Raw genomic sequence first — 19,784 nt, 5'->3', positions numbered from 1 at the left:
CGTGATACATCTTATCCTCAGCGGGCGGCAACTTCGCCATTTCCCACAACCTCACCACCCCGTTCCCCTTTCCACCACGATTGAGTGAATCACTGGCCAACTCTCCCAGTCCCGTCACTCCTGATCCCCGCAGCTCCCTGTGCCCTCGCTCCGACCTTTTTGCCGTCCACCTCATCCTGGGTAGCGGGCATTTTGTGCTCGGTACATTTGCCACCCGACCATCCAACGTCGTCGAATACGTAGCAGCCTAAAGCTCATTATCCGCTCACTCCTCTCGCCGTTCATTCAATCCTAACCATCCTCAACCATCGCTCCTCACGATCCTCAACCATCCTTCCTCAGCATCCTCAACCATCCCTCCTCACCATCCTCAACCATCCCTCCTCACCATCCTCAACAATCCCTCCTCACCATCCTCAACCATCCCTCCTCACCATCCTCAACCATCCCTCCTTACCATCCTCAACAATCCCTCCTCACCATCCTCAACCATCCCTCCTTACCATCCTCAACCATCCCTCCTCACCATCCTCAACCATCCCTCCTTACCATCCTCAACCATCCCTCCTCACCATCCTCAACCATCCCTCCTCACCATCCTCAACTATCCCTCCTCACCATCCTCAACCATCCCTCCTCACCATCCTCAACAATCCCTCCTCACCATCCTCAACCATCCCTCCTCACCATCCTCAACAATCCCTCCTCACCATCCTCAACCATCCCTCCTCACCATCCTCAACCATCCCTCCTCACCATCCTCAACAATCCCTCCTCACCATCCTAAACAATCCCTCCTCACCATCCTCAACAATCCCTCCTCACCATCCTCAACCATCCCTCCTCACCATCCTCAACTATCCCTCCTCACCATCCTCAACCATCCCTCCTCACCATCCTCAACCATCCCTCCTCACCATCCTCAACTATCCCTCCTCACCATCCTCAACCATCCCTCCTCACCATCCTCAACAATCCCTCCTCACCATCCTCAAACATCCCTCCTCACCATCCTCAACCATCCTTCCTCACCATCCTCAACAATCCCTCCTCACCATCCTCAACCATCGCTCCTCACCATCCTCAACCATCCCTCCTCACCATCCTCAACCATCCCTCCTCACCATCCTCAACCATCGCTCCTCACCATCCTCAACCATCCCTCCTCACCATCCTCAACAATCCCTCCTTACCATCCTCAACAATCCCTCCTCACCATCCTCAACAATCCCTCCTCACCATCCTCAACAATCCCTCCTCACCATCCTCAACCATCCCTCCTTACCATCCTCAACCATCCCTCCTCACCATCCTCAACCATCCCTCCTTACCATCCTCAACCATCCCTCCTCACCATCCTCAACCATCCCTCCTCACCATCAACCATCCCTCCTTACCATCCTCAACCATTCCTCCTCACCATCCTCAACCATCCCTCCTCACCATCCTCAACCATCCCTCCTCACCATCCTCAACCATCCCTCCTCACCATCCTCAACTATCCCTCCTCACCATCCTCAACCATCCCTCCTTACCATCCTCAACCATTCCTCCTCACCATCTTCAACCATCCCTCCTCACCATCCTCAACCATCCCTCCTCACCATCCTCAACCATCCCTCCTCACCATCCTCAACAATCCCTCCTCACCATCCTCAACCATTCCTCCTCACCATCCTCAACCATCCCTCCTCACCATCCTCAACCATCCCTCCTTACCATCCTCAACAATCCCTCCTTACCATCAACCACCCCTCCTCACCATCCTCAACCACCCCTCCTCACCATCCTCAACCATCCCTCCTCACCATCCTCAACCATCCCTCCTCACCATCCTCAACAATCCCTCCTCACCATCCTCAACCATCCCCCCTTACCATCCTCAACCATCCCTCCTTACCATCCTCAACCATCCCCCCTTACCATCCTCAACCATCCCTCCTCACCATCCTCAACCATCCCTCCTCACCATCCTCAACCATCCCTCCTCACCATCCTCAACAATCCCTCCTCACCATCCTCAACCATCCATCCTCACCATCCTCAACCATCCCTCCTCACCATCCTCAACAATCCCTCCTCACCATCCTCAACCATCCCCCCTCACCATCCTCAACCATCCCTCCTCCCCATCCTCAACCATCCCTCCTCACCATCCTCAACCATCCCTCCTCACCATCCTCAACCATCCCTCCTTACCATCCTCAACCATCCCTCCTCACCATCCTCAACCATCCCTCCTTACCATCCTCAGCCATCCCTCCTCACCATCCTCAACCATCCCTCCTCACCATCCTCAACCATCCCTCCTCACCATCCTCAACCATCCCTCCTCACCATCCTCAACAATCCCTCCTCACCATCCTCAACCATCCATCCTCACCATCCTCAACCATCCCTCCTCACCATCCTCAACATTCCCTCCTCACCATCCTCAACCATCCCCCCTCACCATCCTCAACCATCCCTCCTCCCCATCCTCAACCATCCCTCCTTACCATCCTCAACCATCCCTCCTCACCATCCTCAACCATCCCTCCTTACCATCCTCAACCATCCCTCCTCACCATCCTCAACCATCCCTCCTTACCATCCTCAGCCATCCCTCCTCACCATCCTGAACCATCCCTCCTCACCAGCCTCAACCATCCCTCCTCACCAGCCTCAACCATCCCTCCTCACCATCCTCAACCATCCCTCCTCACCATCCTCAGCCATCCCTCCTCACCATCCTCAACAATCCCTCCTTACCATCCTCAACAATCCCTCCTCACCATCCTCAACCATCCCTCCTCACCATCCTCAGCCATCCCTCCTCACCATCCTCAACAATCCCTCCTCACCATCCTCAACAATCCCTCCTCACCATCCTCAACCATCCCTCCTCACCATCCTCAACCATTCCTCCTTACCATCTCACTTTCCCCTCGCTCTCCTCTCTCCCGGAAGTCAATCTAAACTTCTGCCGGGAGATATTTTCCGACATGAACTGGAAAACCAACATCTACTATGAGTGATGTGCACCCCAGTCCCCATGGTGTTTGCACTCCTCCGTGTGTCAGTCCCTCCAGGCCCATTTGTAATCTGTCCATCACCCGCTCCCTCAGCAAACTTCGAGACCAACGCAATAGGCGACTTTTAAAAGGGAGAATTTCCACGAATGTGTCTGACAAGATGTGGCTCAACAACCGTTCCTTGTGAATTGATGTCAACCGTGGGCCACAGGTTTCTTGTGGCGACAGCTGCGCGAATGGGATATTAATAATTTTTTAATATTACCAATGTCAAAAACTCTCCAGAATCGCGAAGCTCTCGGAAAATATATGACTGAAGACCTTCAGAAATCCTGTGGGGGCAAATTGTCGAACGTGTTTGTTTGAGTTCAGCAGAAAGGCGACTCCCTGCACCTGGACAGGTGAGGGATGTTTCAGCTGAAACTCGTCCTGAGCTGGGAAGCCTCGTTCTCACACAGGGTGGAGCTCAGAACCTTCCAGAACCCGAGATGGATCAAATCCTCGGACTGGGATTCGCTGAATTAAACAAAGAACCTCCGCCCCATTGGTTGTGATGGAACTGCAAGGAGGGAAATTGTTTGACCTACGCGGAAGTTCACACAGAACCTACCTGCGTCCGCGAGAGACGGTTAACGCTGCCTTTGATATTCCTATCTGTGGTTCCTCTATTTGCCCCCAGTTCCGTCTCCCCCCGCTGTCGGACAAACCCCGGTCCGCAGAGGGTGCGCGCACCAGAAATGCGGCCATGTACGCTTATTCCAGCTCAATCGGACCAGTGTATCTGTAATGCCCGACGGACACTGTATAAACAAATAGCCTCGGAGGTAGCAGCTTAGGCTGAAATCTCTGTACATGGTGAGCACACCGCTCACCCGGGACCGCACTGAACTCCGTCCGGTTTCAACATCGCAGTAAGTGTTGTCTCCGATTCGTCAGAACCAGGGAGCGTTCACAGCGGGGTTCGGACCGGGAGGGAATTCAATGGCAGGAAGGAGCTCTGAAATGTTCAAGTTAACGAATTAATTACTGACCAAACGGATTAGGAGAAGCGATGTCGTTACCTTCAATCAAAACATTGCCCTGTTGGTTTCTACTGAGTCAGTACTGTAGAACGTTTCACACCGACAGTGATATCCGACATGTCCCACGGGGCTGGGTTCCGTCTCTGATCTCTGATCTCTCTCTCCCTCCCTCTCCCTCTCATCTCTATCTCTCTCTCTCTCTCAGTCACACACACACACACATTCTCTCTCACACACACACACACACACACACACACACACACACACACATACACTCTCACACACACACACACACACACATACACTCTCACACACACACAGACACACACACACACACAGACTCACACACACACACATACAGACACACACACTCACACACACATACAGTCACACACACACACACACACACACATACACACAGACTCACACACACACACACACACACACACACACACATACACTCACTCAAACACACACACACACACACACACACACACACACACACACACACACACACTAAAACTAACTACTCAAAACAACAGAGAAAACGTGAGATTTTACTGTTTGGATTGTCTCAGTTAAGAATGCGGCAGATCGGCTAATTCTATTATTTTTATTTTTCTTAGAAAGAAAGTTATTAAAACCACAGCTGATTTGGTGTTGAGATGAATTAGAATACTGGAAACTCACAAAGTCTGATAGCGATTGTGACAAGTCGGCATTCAGATTGCTGACACTGGGGAACTTTCTTTCCTCTGTCACCTCGTTTTATTGATATCCCCCTGGAACAGTAAGATTTGACTACAACATTAAGCCTGCTTTGCTGACAGTTGAAGGGAGGGGAGGAATGTTGAACCGTTTGGATTTGTTTTCAGCAGAAACGCCGCTGCCTGATCCGAGGAATGTCTGCGTGTCGGAATCCGTCCTGCGGACGGGCAGCAGCTTGCACACAGGAAGTCGCGCTGTGAGTCTCACAGAACAGCAGCACCGGCTCCTCGGCCGATTGTCTGCTATGAAGCTGGAAGAAATCGACTTGAAAATATATTCACACGGAGACTGAATATTCTTAGCGAATTCAGGTGAGAATAATTCAGCTTCTGATATTTGTTTCCGATCTTTATTTCAAATCGATCCATGATCTGTGTTTTGCATCGGTGATCAATAACTCATTCGCTCCATTTTAACCCCCTTCCGGCGGCGATATGATTTGTGATCCTACACTTTCTTGTCAGCATTACTGAGATTTTTCACATCATGGCTTATGCCATGATTAAAAACTGATCTGAAACCAAGGGTTCCGATTTCAAAGCAAGCGTGTGAAAAATCTGTTTGGACAACACGTTTCCCGTTTCCAAAGCTTGTCATTTCAGATGAATGCATGTTATCTTTTCCTTTGAGACTGTGTTTATTGTGGGTGCTTCCAACTGATCCGCTCGACAACCTGTAGAAGCAAAGATTTTGATTCTGTTCAAGGCCACGGCACACAGTAAAAAGCGGGGTGGGGGGGGTGGAGGCGGTGGTGGGAAAAGGGATTGGTGGGGGTGAGGGATGACCGGTTTCAGAAAGAGACAGGCGGCAGGCGGCATTACGGAGCGAAACACATGATTTTATTGTACGGGGCAGAAGGCTGGATGGGCTGAGTGGCCGATTTCTGCGTGGTATATTGACAGTAAAGATCAGATAGTAAATGTCGAACTCCAGAGTTACTGTAACATTTTTTACTGTAGTACAGGGTGGAAGAGAGCGCGTTGGGCCGTAAAAGGGGTCGTGCCACCGGGGGCGATCCTCAACGGTGCAGGAAGTGCTGGCCGGTTTGAGGTCCGAGAAACCCAAGGGGTCCCAGGGGAGTAAGGACCCCCCTGTTTGAGGGGATGGACAGGGAGAGTAAACCTTCGGGGGACGACCAGCGCAGTGGGCTGGTAGTGGTGGGCGTCCCGGGAGAGGAGGGGCGGCTGGTAGCGTGTGCTTTAACTGTGGGAAAGAGGCGCATTTCCGGCGGGAACATGAACAGTCGGGGGTGTGCTACAGCTGTGGGGAAGGGGGACACTTTCGGAGGGGTTGTGAGAGACAAGACGTCCCGAGGTGGGCAAGCCCCCGGGCGAATAAGAACGGAGAGGTTTCGGGAAACTTAGGACAGACTCAATGAGGGAACGGACTGGGGTCTCTGGAGGAACACATTGCTAGAAATCAGCCAGGGGACCACCGAAAGCCCAAGCGTGGGCCTACCGATAGAGGGAGTTTACGCAAAAGCCATCCTCGACACAGGATGTCAGGTTACCTTATTGCACCGGCCGTTCTAAAACAAATATCTAAAGCACTTGTCAGTAACCCCATTTGAAGCACTGGGGATTTCGGGTGTAAGAGACAGTGATTAGCCGTGCGATGTGTACCTGTCAGTGAGATTGGAATTCTCCGAGGGCGATGTGGGAGTGTCTGAAGCCATTGAGACGCCGGTGTTGGTTTGTCCGGACCCGGTTGGAACAGGTGTCGCTCTGCCCTTCTATTGCGGACTAACTCCCTCTTGTGAATGGCTCCTGAGAGCCTGTAAGGAGAAGGCGCTGGAGACCCTTTCGGTACACCCAGTGTTTCGAGCTGTGTTTCGAGTTGGATCCTGAGTGCAAACGAGTGTCGGTGTGGTGTACGCAAGGGAGGTCTAAAGTGATACGGCCAGTGGTGGTGGCACTAGTGATGGGGACCCCCAGATTCCCCGGAGTGCCGGCGGGCGAAGCCCTGCTAGTAGACGCCCCGCACGATCTCGAGGGGGAGACACGATTTCCGGCGGGGGTGCTGGTGAGGCCCGAAGTGCAGAGGCCAGCGGTGGTACCTGCGAGGCGGATGGCCGTGAGTGTCAGGAACACTATGGCAGGTGAAATTACTTTTAAGAGAGGGATCCCGCTGGCGCATTTGTTCCCGGTGACGGTAATGTCTAGCGCCCCTGTGAGGCCCACTAGAGGGGAAGGATTGGAAAGCAGAGGAAAGCTTACCACTGAGGCCTTTAACTTTCGGGATTCTCCTGTGTCACCGGAGCAGAAACGCAGGCTGGTGGAGAAGATGTTGAAGCTGAAAGATGTTTTTTTCTCTTGGCGAATTTGATGTGGGTTGCTCCAAGAGCACTCGCCATATCATCCGAGTGACTGAGGACACACTGTTCAGAGAGAGGTCACGGCGACTGGCCCCAACAGATGTGGAAGACTTGCAGCAGCACTTGTGTAAGTTGAAGGAAACTGGAATTATCACTGAGTCCCGAAGCCCCGTATGCGTCCCGAATAGTAGTGGCCCGGAATAAGATGAGAAGGGTACGCATGTGTGCGGACTATCGGACTTTCAACAGGCGAACTGTCGCTGACCAGTATATCAAATATGGGATATTAATTGCCCAGCAATAAAATCTAAAATTTGGCAATGCCAATCCACCTTCCGTTTTTAACTTTTGTAAATGTCTTTAACCTAACCTGGAATTTTTATTCGGCCAGAAATATATGAAAAAATTTTCAATGAACATTGACAAAAAAAGATTTCGGAATAAAAATTGGTACCGCTTGAAATATATATAAGAACATAGGTGAAAAATCACCTTAATAGCATTAATCCGACTTATCAATGATAAAGACAATGGTGAACATTTAGTAAACAAATATTTAATGTGATCAATTAATGGTAAAAAAATAACCTTAAATAAATGCTTTTTTTTGTAATTTTAATCCCTAAGTATATAAAATAAACAGTAACTAATTTAAACGGCAAATTTCTGTGAATTGGAACCTGCCTATTTAGGGGGAACAATTCACTCTTATTAAAATTCAGTTTATACCCGGAAAAATTACTAAACTGAGCCAACAATGATATAACTGCAGTAATGGATTTCTCAGGATCAGAAATGTATAATAACAAGTTGTCTGCATATTAAGATAACTTACGGATATCCATCCCGCGAGTAATGCCAAAAATGTTAGGTGATTCTCTAATAGCAATTGCCAAAGGTTCCAGCGCAATATCAAATAATAATGGACTAAGAGGACAACCTTGCCTGGTACCCCCGAAATAAGCAAAAAAAGTGAGGTGCCGGAGACAATTTTCCACAATATGGACCAGTCACACACAGAATATCTACAGAGTTCAACGAAGACTGATCATGAGTCACCATGGCATTGTGCATGGGAAGTTGTGTTCAACAATACTTTTTTAAGATTTTTGAAGATGATTGTCAATGAGGGTTGGGGAGTGGGTATTGTACATTGGCAAGCTGCCTCATGACAGCTTGGTCTGGAAGATAACGTCCCATGCGGTACAGAGACAGAGCTAGTTGGGTTCACAAGTTGCCTTGAAGCTAGCAAGCAAAGAGTGGTGGATGAAGGTTTCTCCTCAGAGTGGAGGCGGGTAACTAGTGGTATACCGCGAGGCTACAGGTTGGGACATTTGATATTCGTTATTTGATAGCAATGATTACAAAGCAAGTGCACAAGGCTTGACCAGAAATTTCGCCGATGACAGACAATTAGTAGATGGTACTCACGGTGAATATTATCGTCGCTTATAGGGGATCTAAATGGGCAGAGGATGGTAAATAGATTCCAAAACCAACCCGAGCAGCAACGGTTTCATGCAGAGGCTGGTGATTATGTGGCGGGAACTGCCAGAGGAAATGGATGAAGCAGACGCAATTGTATAATTCCAGAAGCAGCTGGGATGTGAAGATGGAAGGAAGAGGCCAGGAGGAAAACGTCTCGATGGGCTGAAGGGTCCGTATTTGTGCTCTGTTGCTCTGTGCCTCTATCGGGAGAATGCTCTAGGTATCACTGGACAGACTTACAGACATGGTTTGGGAGTTGATGCGAACTGCGGCTCTGATACAGAGAATGGCTGTACTGTCACATTTGCAAAGTAATCCAACTCTCTCTGACTCACTATCTGCTTGTTGTGTGTAATTCAGGGCATCACCAGAAGGCGGCGCTGTCCTGCACCGGAATCACAGTGTAAACAAGACGACGACAATCAACAACCGTCAGTCAGAATCAGAATGGCTACAGGTATGTTCACCCGGATCTTTATAACTAAACTTCTGCCCTGTTGGTGCACAATAGTTCAGATGAAGAAGCTTACACAGGCGCTAACAGGGCAGAGAAAAAGTTTCATCAAGCAGTGTCATTGATCCCACTGGTAAAGTGCCTTTGTGTAATCGATCGGTCCAACAGTTCCAGCGCAGGGACCTGACACCAGTAATGGTCGAATGACTCCACTCACCAGGCAAAGCTTCACCTGAGTGAAAGGAGCCGGAGACCCCGAATCAGCAGCGTGAGAGTGAAACACGAACAGGAATGTGACAGCGGTGTTGTTTGTTATGTAAAAGTCTACAGACAGACGGACATACATTAATGATCCCGAGGGAAATTGGATTTCATTACAGCTGCACCAACCACGGATAGTGTAGAAGTATAGCAATATAAAACCATAAATAATAATAATTTAATCATGCCAAGTGGAAATAAGTCCAGGACCAGCCTATTGGCTCAGGGTGTCTGACACTCTGAGGGAGGAGTTGTATAGTTTGATGGCCACAGGCAGGAATGACTTCCTATGACGCTCAGTGTTGCATCTCGGTGGAATGAGTCTCTGGCTGAATGTACTCCTGTGCCTAACCAGTACATTATGGAGTGGAGGGGAGCATTTTCCAAGATGGCATGCAACTTGGACAGCATCCTCTTTTCAGATACCACCATCAGAGAGTCCAGTTCCACCCCTACAACATTATCTAGGTTCAGTGTTTGTTGCACATCAGGGCCTGTTTAGAGGTGAAAGACATCTTCAACTTTCATTTACAAAATTCAGAGGCAGGTGACAAGAGCATTTCCTGGATTTCAAAGATTGTGCGATAATACAACATTTCAGGTTTTGTCAGGGCAGCTCTCAACTCCCCCCTCGCTGCGCAAAGTAGATGAGGGGGGTTTTCCGAACTCTGTTTTCTGTAGCCGAGCCGAGAACATTGCCAGCTTTGGAAATGGCTGAGGATCAGGAGACACTTCATTTGTGGTCTGCATCAGTTTGTCACTGTCTGGTCTGGAGGGGCTACTGCACAGGACCGAGAGAAGCTGCCGGAAGTTGTAAATATTCAGGGAGCGGTGTCTCAGAAAGGCAGCGTCCATTATTAAGGACGTGTAGCACCCAGGGCATGCCCTTTTCTCACTGTTACCATCAGGGAGGAGGTACAGAAGCCTGAATGCACACACTCAGTGATTCAGGAACAGATTCGTCCTCTCTGCCATCCCATTCCTAAATGGACATTGAATCTTTGGACACTACCTAACTTTGTTCAAAATATACAGTCTTTCTGTTTTTGCACATTTTTTAAAAATCTATTCAATATACATAATTGGTTTAATTGTGTACTTTTTAAAAATTGTAATCATTATTATTTTTTCCCTGCTGGATTACCTATTGCATTGAACTGCTGCTGCTAAGTTAACAAATTTCACCTCACATGCCGGTGATAATAAAACTGATTCTGATTCTGTTTTACGTGTGCAGGTTTACCCTTCAAGCTCCCGTGTTCCGGGGCAAACTGTCCCAGCCGAACCAGATAACAAACAACCCCATCCGGTAACGTACTTGTGAATCTCCCCGACACTCTTCCCAGCTGAATCACATCCATCCTGTAGATTGTTAGCAACTGCATCCTTAGCAAATGCAAAGCTCTCTCAGCGAGACTTTGTTTAGTTACTGGAACTGCACGCAAGACTCTCCCTTTGCCAATGACTTGTATAGCTGCTACATGACAATTATTATCCAGGAGACATGATGAGACCCAGGGGACCAGGCATCATGGGCTTCAAGGTTATGTTCAATCTGTAACCCAGGGGGCTGGACGTTGTCTGTCTCAAGGCAGTGGTCAGTCTTTGACCCGGGGTACAAGACAGTGTGTGACAAAGCAACCGGAAAACATTCGATCTGGAGGATCGGACCACGAGTAATCCAGTGGCTTGTCTGTGAGTGATACAGGTGGCTGGACAGTTTGTGATCCAGGGAGATTTATGTTTATGGGAGATAATCCCAGTGGTAATTCCCGGTATCTCCTAATGTCTCTCTATTAATAACCGCCAGTTATTGGTGTGTTCAGCTAATGCGTAGTCGGTGATCAGTATTACTGTGTCTATCCAGTTCTTTTTCTGGGAGTGGATGTATCCACTCACTGGCTTACCGTGATGGTCACCCGGCATGAAGTGTGGTTCACATTCACCAGCACAGTCCCACTCCAAATCCGGTCAGCCAGAGTCCTGGCTCCATTGCAGACACCCGTTGTGAATCCTTGTTCGAGCATAAATCACTCTAAACCTGCAATTCATCATTTACTGCAGGTGGGAAATTAAATCCGGTACAGAAAGTACTCAAGAGGTTTTTACCAGGCAACTCATCGAGGAAAGATGATCGGGACACGGGAAGCAAGGTTCCAAAGCAGGGTCAGATTGAGAGCAATGTCCCAATGGAATGCGGTCCGGCCGCAGAGGAGGAGGAGCAAATTCAGCCCAGAGACAGTGACGTCAGAGACACTGAGCAGGACCCTGGAACCGGCACAAGTGAGGCGACTTACTGTCAGCCCAGAGACAGTGACGTCAGAGACACTGAGCAGGACCCTGGAACCGGCACAAGTGAGGCGACTGCCTGTCAGCCCAGAGACAGTGACGTCAGAGACACTGAGCAGGACCCTGGACCCAGCACAAGTGAGGCGACTTCCTGTCAGCTCGGAAACTCATTAAACACGGAATTGTCAAGTGCCCAACAGGGAGTGGGTGAGTGAGACATGAGGGTGATGTGTTCGCAGAATGAGGTGGGAAGCGGGTAAATGTGATTCCTTGTTGGAGGGTTGGTCAGAGAGGGATAAAGTGTGGGCGTGGTGCAGTCGGTGTAGTGTGGCACCGGTTCCCGCACTAGAGGAAATGTCCTACCTGCTCTGAGGATTTCCAGGATGTGTATCGGAGGAAATGCAGCTCTCCAGATAAGAGAGAATTTCCAGGATATGAGTTATGGGAAATGTATTCACCAGGATAGAGAGAGTATCTCTGGGAAGCGACAGTCCCAACATTTATTGCCCATTTTAAACTGAAATCGGTGAGTGGGTGGGACGGTGGGAGAGACAGGTTTCTGGTGAATGGGTTCCTTCTGGGAACGTCTCGCACAGCGCATTGATGGGTCGGTTTTTTAAGGCCAGTGTTGGAGATTAGGGCAAAATACGTGTTTCCAGCTGAAAGCAGGTAAACAATAAGGTTCAAGACATGACTGGTTTGTTAGGGCTGGGTGAGAGCGGTGGAGACAAGCGATATTTGAGTTTGTGACTACATTCTCATTTTATATTCGCAGAGACAGAGTTTACAATCTCCGACCTCCTGGCAGAGGGGGGCGAGTATCGACTGTACCAACTGACCAAGTTCTACAGGGACAGACTCAAACAAGCGATTGAAGAAAAAGTTGAAAGTCTCAGTTGGATGTTGACAAAGGAGGGACATTTCAGTAGGGAAGAAAATGAGGTGAGTGTATTTAGTGTACTGTCACTGAACTGCTGATATCAGAGGGAATAGTGATCGATATTAATCTCCTGCACGTTCTATGAGTTCTACATGGCAATGGAGACTTTGATCTCTGACTTGTCTTCAGTAGATCTGTTTCAGCTGTTCAGGTGGGGAGCACTGGGAACCGCAGGTTCAGAGTCACCTTCTCCTCTCACACCTGCTGTATTTATCAGTGTACCGTACCTCAGTCAGACCTTTGTCTTCAGTAGATCTGTTTCAGCTGTTCAGGTGGGGAGCACTGGGAACTGCAGGTTCAGAGTCACCTTCTCCTCTCACACCTGCTGTATTTATCAGTGTACCGGACCTCAGTCAGACCTTTGACTTCATTAGATCTGTTTCAGCTGTTCAGGTGGGGAGCACTGGGAACTGCAGGTTCAGAGTCACCTTCTCCTCTCACACCTGCTGTATTTATCAGTGTACCGGACCTCAGTCAGACCTTTGACAAGGTTCCGCACGGAAGGTTAGTTAGGAAGGTTCAATCGTTAGGTATTAATATTGAAGTAATAAATGGATTCAACAGTGGCTGGATGGGAGATGCCAGAGAGTAGTGGTGGATAACTGTTTGTCAGGTTGGAGGCCGTTGACTAGTGGTGTGCCTCAGGGATCTGTACTGGGTCCAATGTTGTTTGCAATATACATTAATGATCTGGATGATGGGGTGGTACATTGGATTACTAAGTATACAGATGATACTAAGATAGGTGGCGTTGTGGAAAATGAAGTAGTTTTCAAATCTTACAGAGAGATTTAGGACAGTTAGAAGAGTGGGCTGAAAGTTTGCAGATTGAGTTTAATGCTGATAAGTTTGAGGTGCTTTATTTTTGTAGGACTAATCAAAATAGGACATACATGGTAAATGGTAGGGCGTTGAAGAGTGCAGTATAACACAGTGAACTAGTAATAATGGTGCATAGTTCCCTGAAGGTGGAATCTCATGTGGATAGGGTGGTGAAGAAAGCTTTTGATATGCTGGCCTTTTTAAATCAGAGCATTGAGTACAGGAGTTGGGAAGTAAAGATAAATTGTACAAGGCATTTGTAAGGCCAAATTTGGAGTATTGTGTACAGTTCTGGCCACCGCATTATTCATAAAGATGTCAACAAAATATAGAGTGTACAGAGGAGATTTACTAGAATGTTACCTGGGTCTCAGCACCTAAGTACAGAGAAAGGTTGAACAAGTTAAGTCTTTATTCTTTACAGCGTTGAAGTTTCAGGGGGGGGGGGGGGCATTTGATAGAGGCATTTAAAATTATGAGGGGATAGATAGGGTTGATATGGATAGGCTTTTTTCCATTGAGAGTAGGCGAGATTCAAACAAATGGACATGAGTTGAGAGTTGGGGGCAAAAGTTAAGGGGTAACACGAGGGGGAACTTCTTTACTCAGAGAGTGGTAACTGTGTGGAATGAGCTTACAGTAGAAGTGGCATTTTAAAAACTGGATATGTATATGGACAGGAAAGGAATGGAGGGTTATGGGCTGAGTGCAGGTAGGTGGGACTAGGTGAGAGTAAGCGCTCGGCACGGACGGTGTTACTGTGCTGTAATAGTCATATCGTTGTATGACATAAGTGCAAGAGCTGCATATCTGGACTGTTGAACAGGCATTCAGTCTAAAATTAATTTTGCATCTTATCAGGACCGTCGGTCAAACTCACCTCAGCTCATTAATCCAGGATGAATATTAATCTGTGAGATTCGCCATGTCTGTCCATCTACTCCACAATAAATTAATTGTTTGCTTTTATAGAAAGTCACTGAACTGACAGAGAAGGGAAACCGGACAGAGTGTTCCAGACTCTTCCTCAGTTTGGTGATGGGCAAAGGCTCCCGGGCCCGGAGGGCGATGTGGGAATCCTTTGTGATGTGGAGGACTGAGTTACCGAAGTTGGACAGGATACTGAGGGAGATACAGGAGCTCGGTATGTTAAAAACACGCACTCAACACAAAGGCACATTGAACTGAATAGTTGTAATTATTTTAGTTCTGTTTTCATGAACTCTTTTTTTGATTTAAACAGGTCCTGACCCAGAGGAATACATAAACATCGCACAAGGGTTGTCTGAGTTACCCACTGAACTGATAGGTGAGTGATGAAATCTCAGTTCAAACCACATCTCAAATGTTAGACTGTGACTTGGCAGAATCTGGGAACGAAAATCCACCATCAATCATTCGTCGATCTCTGGTTTCAGGTTACAATTCAGATCATCTCTCGTTGCAGCCTGAACATTGTAAAGTGTATTTTTCCAGCTGTTCCAGCTGTTAATGTATTAATCCAGTCCTTGTGTCTCTGAACCTTACACTCTGGGTCCTAACACTCTGGGAATCCCCACACACCCCAGACAGGTTCCTGACACACTGTATGACCCAGTCCAGGTGACCGTTCTCTCTTCAGACCTTTCAGATTCCGAAGCACCTTCTCCTTCGTAATAGCAGCTGCACTCAATTCTGTCCGCTGATGCTCTTTACAATTTGGAATTCTGCTAGTGACTTCCACAGAGTATGTCTGACATTTCCTTTTCACCCGTTACTAAATCTACAACATCATTTTCCAGCGGTTCGATATCAACACTCTACTTGTTTTACTCTTTATATATCTGGGAAAGAACAAAAAAAACACTTTGTTATCCTCTCTTATGCTATTGACCATACCCTCACATTTCCTGCACATTCACGTATCTCTTGGAGAATCTATGACATAGTTGCCTCCAACACGACCCAGGCTGTGAAAAATCTGCCCACATGTACACTAAATTTACCCCATTTCACCTTAACCAAATGCCCTCTGGTATGAGCCATGAATCCCAAGTTGAAAGTAAAATACAGGCTCTCTACCCCAAATCTGATCTCTCAATCTTATAAACATCTGTCAGATCTCTATTCTAACTCCAGAATAAACAATCCAAGTTTCTCAAACCACTACTTACCTCACATGGCACCGAATCCAAGCAACATCCTGGTGAACCTGTTCTGCACCCTCTCCAATCATCCCAGTGCTGGACAATCAGAAGTGAACACAATACTCTAGATACTCCCTAAAACCATAAGTCTTAGGAAGATAATGAAGCCATTCAGCTCAGTGAATTTGCTCCGCAATTCTTCTCAACCCCATTATCCTGCCTTCTCTAAATGCCGACGCTCTTCCGATTCAGGAACATCTCTGAGTAAAGAAACCTCCATTTCCCGCATGTTCTGTTCCTGTTTTGACACCATTGGTGTTTGCAGTGGACACCTGTGACACCCCAGTGTGTAGCTTTGCCAAAATGCACAGTGTCCTGCTCTCCGTATTTCCTCACCAGGTCAGCAATAACATCGTCTGTTAATGATGCAAACAATGCTTTAAATATAGTGAAATGTTGTAACGGGAGTGCAGTCAGGATTGCAATAGGATATCCGGGGAACGTTCACCTTCATCAGTAATTAGTGTCAGAATATCAGGATTGGACATTTTTCTGAGACAATCATTGCTGTTAGTTCCTGTGTCTGTGAACAGAATTTTACTTTCTGTCCTAATATCCATGGAAGCATTGAATTAATTCATGTAATCTCAAACACTGAATATTGGAATGTAGTTATAAAGTTCTTTGTCAGTTGAGCTAGTTAACATTTTGAATATGTTTTTGTTCCCATGAAGATGTTCAACAGAAACACAAGGAGACTCTGCGGGCACAAACTGAAACACTGAGAGTGAACACGATCCTGATGAGGGAGAAGGTGAAGGTTTTCCAGCTGGTTGATCGATACACAAAGCTCACGGTCATTTCAACTCTTCGAGATCGGAGACTGGTGGAACACGAGCTGCTGGCAAGAGGCAGAGATCACGAGGATTATAGAGAGAAACATCTCCGTAGAGCGTTAGAAAAAATACAGACTGCTCAGTTATTCCACAGCAGTTTTTCCCGCAGTAAATCCAAATCTGGCAGTTCCGCAGCAGTAGCCGGCGTGCCAGGAATCGGGAAAACAACAATGGTTCAAAAGATTGTTTATGACTGGGCCGAGGGGAAAATATTCCAACAGTTCCAGTTTGTCTTCAGTTTCAAATTCCGGGATTTAAACTCTATCAACTGCAGAATAAACCTGAGGGAACTGATTCTGGATCAGTATCCTTACTTTGGGAATATCCTGAGAGAAGTCTGGAAGAACCCAGAGGGATTGCTGTTTATATTCGATGGTTTGGATGAATTCAACGACACAATTGATTTTGCTGACAGCCGGAGAAACACGGACCCTCAGGACTCATGCACAGATCCTGAATTCCGGTGCAAGGTGTCTGACATAGTGTACAGTTTAATTCAGGGCAAGCTGCTCCCAGGGTGTTCAGTGTTGGTGACCACCCGCCCCACTGTGTTACATTTCTTGGAAAAAGCGAATATCGGTGTCTGGGCTGAAATCCTGGGATTTGTTGGTGAGGAACGGAAGGAATATTTCATCAGGCATTTTGAAGATCAGACGGTGGCAGCAGCTGTTTTCAAACACGTGCAGGAGAACGAGATCCTGTACACCATGAGCTACAACCCCTCCTACTGCTGGATCCTCGCTCTGGCACTGGGCCCCTTCTTCACACAAAGAGTCAGGGACCCGCAGCGAGTTCCCAAGACCATCACTCAACTGTACTCCTACTATATTTACAACATCCTGAAAAATCACGGCCGTGAGATTGAGAGACCCCGTGATGTGTTACTCAGGGTGGGTCAGATGGCCTACAGAGGAGTTTCCGAGAAGAAGATTGTGTTTGCAGACGGAGATTTGATCAAGTTCAATCTGCAGCCTTCCCAGTTCCTGTCCGGGTTCCTGATGGAGCTTTTGGAGAGAGAGGATTCTGCCCAGAGTGTGGTGTACACATTCCCACACCTCACCATTCAAGAGTTTGTAGCTGCAGTCGCACAATTCCTGACTGTACATCCCGAGAATATCCTGAAATTCCTCACTGAAGCCCACAAGACAAAAGATGGGCGATTTGAGGTATTTCTCCGTTTTGTTGCTGGTCTCTCCAACCCAATGACAGCTCAGGGCCTGGAGGAGTTTCTGGGTCCATTTCCTCATGAAACAACCTGCCGGGTGATTGACTGGTTGAAGAACAAGGTTAAACGCCAGAGTAGAAACACGGGTGACATTGGTAGAAGGAGACTCCTGAACACATTGCACTACCTGTTTGAGTCTCAGAATCGTGTACTGGCTCAGGCCGCACTGGGATCTGTGGAAACATTGTCATTCAGTGGAACGACACTGACCCCAGTTGACTGCGCGGTCCTGTCTCATGCCATCGGACTCTGTGATACAATAAAATATCTCAACCTGGAGAAATGCAACATTCAGTGTGAAGGAATCCAGCGGCTGGGACCCGGGCTGCACAAGTGCCAGGAGTTGAGGTAACTTGATTTATCTTTCACTCAGAACTGTGACACTGTTCCATTGTGCTGTTTCAAAGTAAACGGATTTGGGTAAAACTGCAGTAAATCAGATTGAGATGAATTGTGACAAATGCCACCCCCTTCATCCTGTGCAATCACTCTCCCCCATCCCCCTTCATCCTGTGCGATCACTCTTCCCAATCCCCCTTTTTCCTGTTGGATTTCTCTTAGCCATTACCCTTCCTCTTGTCAGATTTCTCTTCCACACCCCTGTTCCTGCTGTGGGATCTCTCTTCCCTATCCACTTCCTCCTGTGGGATCTCTCTTCTGAACACCTTCCTCCTGTGGGATCTCTCTTCCCAACCCCTTCCTCCTGTGTGATCTCTCTTCCAGATCCCCCTTCCTCCTGTGGCATCTCTCTTCCCCATCCCCCTTCCTCGTATGGGATCTCACCTCCCGATCCCTTTCCTCCTGTGGTATCTCTCTTCTCCATCCCCTTCCTCCTGTCGGATCACTTTCCCCATCTCCCTTCCTCCTGTGGGATCTCTCTTCCCCATTCCCATCCTCTTGTGGGATCTCTCATCCCCATCACTTCTTCCTGAGGGATCTCTCTTCCCCATCCCCCTTCCTCCTGTGGGATCTCTCTTCCCCATCCACTTCCTCCTGTGGGATCTCTCTTCCCCATCCCCTTTCCTCCTGTGGGATCTCTCTTCCCCATCCCCTTTCCTCGTGTGGGATCTCCTTTACCCATCCCCCTTCTTCTTGTGCGATATCTCTACCCTATCCCCTTCCTCGTGTGGAATCTCCTTTACCCATCCCCCTTCCTCCCAAGCGATCATTTTTCCTCATCCCGCTTCCTCCGATAGGATCTCTCTTCCCCATTCCCCTTCTTCCTGTGGGATCTCTCTTCCCCATACCCTTCCTCCTGTGGGATCTCTCTTCCCCATCCCCCTTCCTCCTGTAGGATCTCTCTTCCCCATTCCCCATTCTCTTGTGGGATCTCTCTCCACCATCTCTCTTCCTCCTGTTGGATCTCCCTTCACCATCCGCCTTCCTCCTGTGGGATCTCTACTTCCCATTCCCCTTTCTCCCGTAGGATCTCTCTTTTCTATCCACCTTCGGCCTGTGGGAACTCTGTTCCCCATCCCACTTCCTCCTGTGGGATCTGTATTCCCCATCCAATTTCCTTCCTTCTGTGGGATTTCTCTTCCCCATCCGCCTTCCTCCGGTGGGATCTCTCCTTCCCATCCCCATTCCTCCCGTAGGATCACTCTTTCCTATCCTCCTTCCTCGAGTGGGATCTCTCTTCCCCATCCCCTTCCTCTTGTGGGATCTCGATAACCCATCCCCTTCCTCCTGTGGAATCTCCCTTCCCCATCCCCCTTCCTCCTGTGGAATCTCTCTTCCCCATCCCCCTTCCTCGTGTGGGATCTCCTTTACCCATCCCCCTTCCTCCTGTGCGATATCTCTACCCTATCCCCTTCCTCGTGTGGAATCTCTCTTCCCCATCCCCCTTCCTCGTGTGGGATCTCCTTTACCCATCCCCCTTCCTCCTGTGCGATATCTCTACCCTATCCCCTTCCTCGTGTGGAATCTCCTTTACCCATCCCCCTTCCTCCCAAGCGATCATTTTTCCCCATCCCCCTTCCTCCTGTGGGATCTCTCTTCCCCATCCCCTTCCTCCTGTGGGATCTCTCTTCCCCATCCCCCTTCCTCCTGTAGGATCTCTCTTCCCCATCCCCTTCCTCCTGTGGGATCTCTCTTCCCAATCCCCCTTCCTCCTGTGGGATCTCCCTTCCCCATCCCCTTCCTCCTGTGGGATCTCTCTCCACCAT

At 48.4% G+C, this 19,784-nt stretch overlaps 1 protein-coding gene across 3 annotated transcripts in view; it reads left to right on the top strand.

The window, feature by feature from the left end:
* Positions 1–8,967: 8,967 nt before the first annotated feature.
* LOC140720121 (NACHT, LRR and PYD domains-containing protein 3-like) overlaps positions 8,968–19,784 on the top strand; it is a 69,696-nt gene continuing 58,879 nt past the window's right edge. For 2 of the 3 annotated variants that reach the window (XM_073035012.1, XM_073035010.1), the window contains exons 1-6: positions 8,968–9,063; positions 11,386–11,817; positions 12,386–12,552; positions 14,345–14,516; positions 14,616–14,681; positions 16,233–17,967. In XM_073035012.1, the coding sequence (XP_072891113.1) occupies positions 9,054–9,063; positions 11,386–11,817; positions 12,386–12,552; positions 14,345–14,516; positions 14,616–14,681; positions 16,233–17,967 (2,582 nt within the window). In that variant the 5' untranslated portion in view covers positions 8,968–9,053. The remainder of the gene's footprint in view (positions 9,064–11,385; positions 11,818–12,385; positions 12,553–14,344; positions 14,517–14,615; positions 14,682–16,232; positions 17,968–19,784) is intronic. The other variant, XM_073035011.1, reaches the window with a different exon arrangement.

This window comes from Hemitrygon akajei, unplaced genomic scaffold (genome assembly GCF_048418815.1).
Source record: "Hemitrygon akajei unplaced genomic scaffold, sHemAka1.3 Scf000036, whole genome shotgun sequence".
NCBI classification, from domain to species: domain Eukaryota; kingdom Metazoa; phylum Chordata; class Chondrichthyes; order Myliobatiformes; family Dasyatidae; genus Hemitrygon; species Hemitrygon akajei.
The sequence above is the reverse complement of the archived record's forward strand: the minus strand, read 5'-3'. Positions and strand labels throughout refer to the sequence as shown.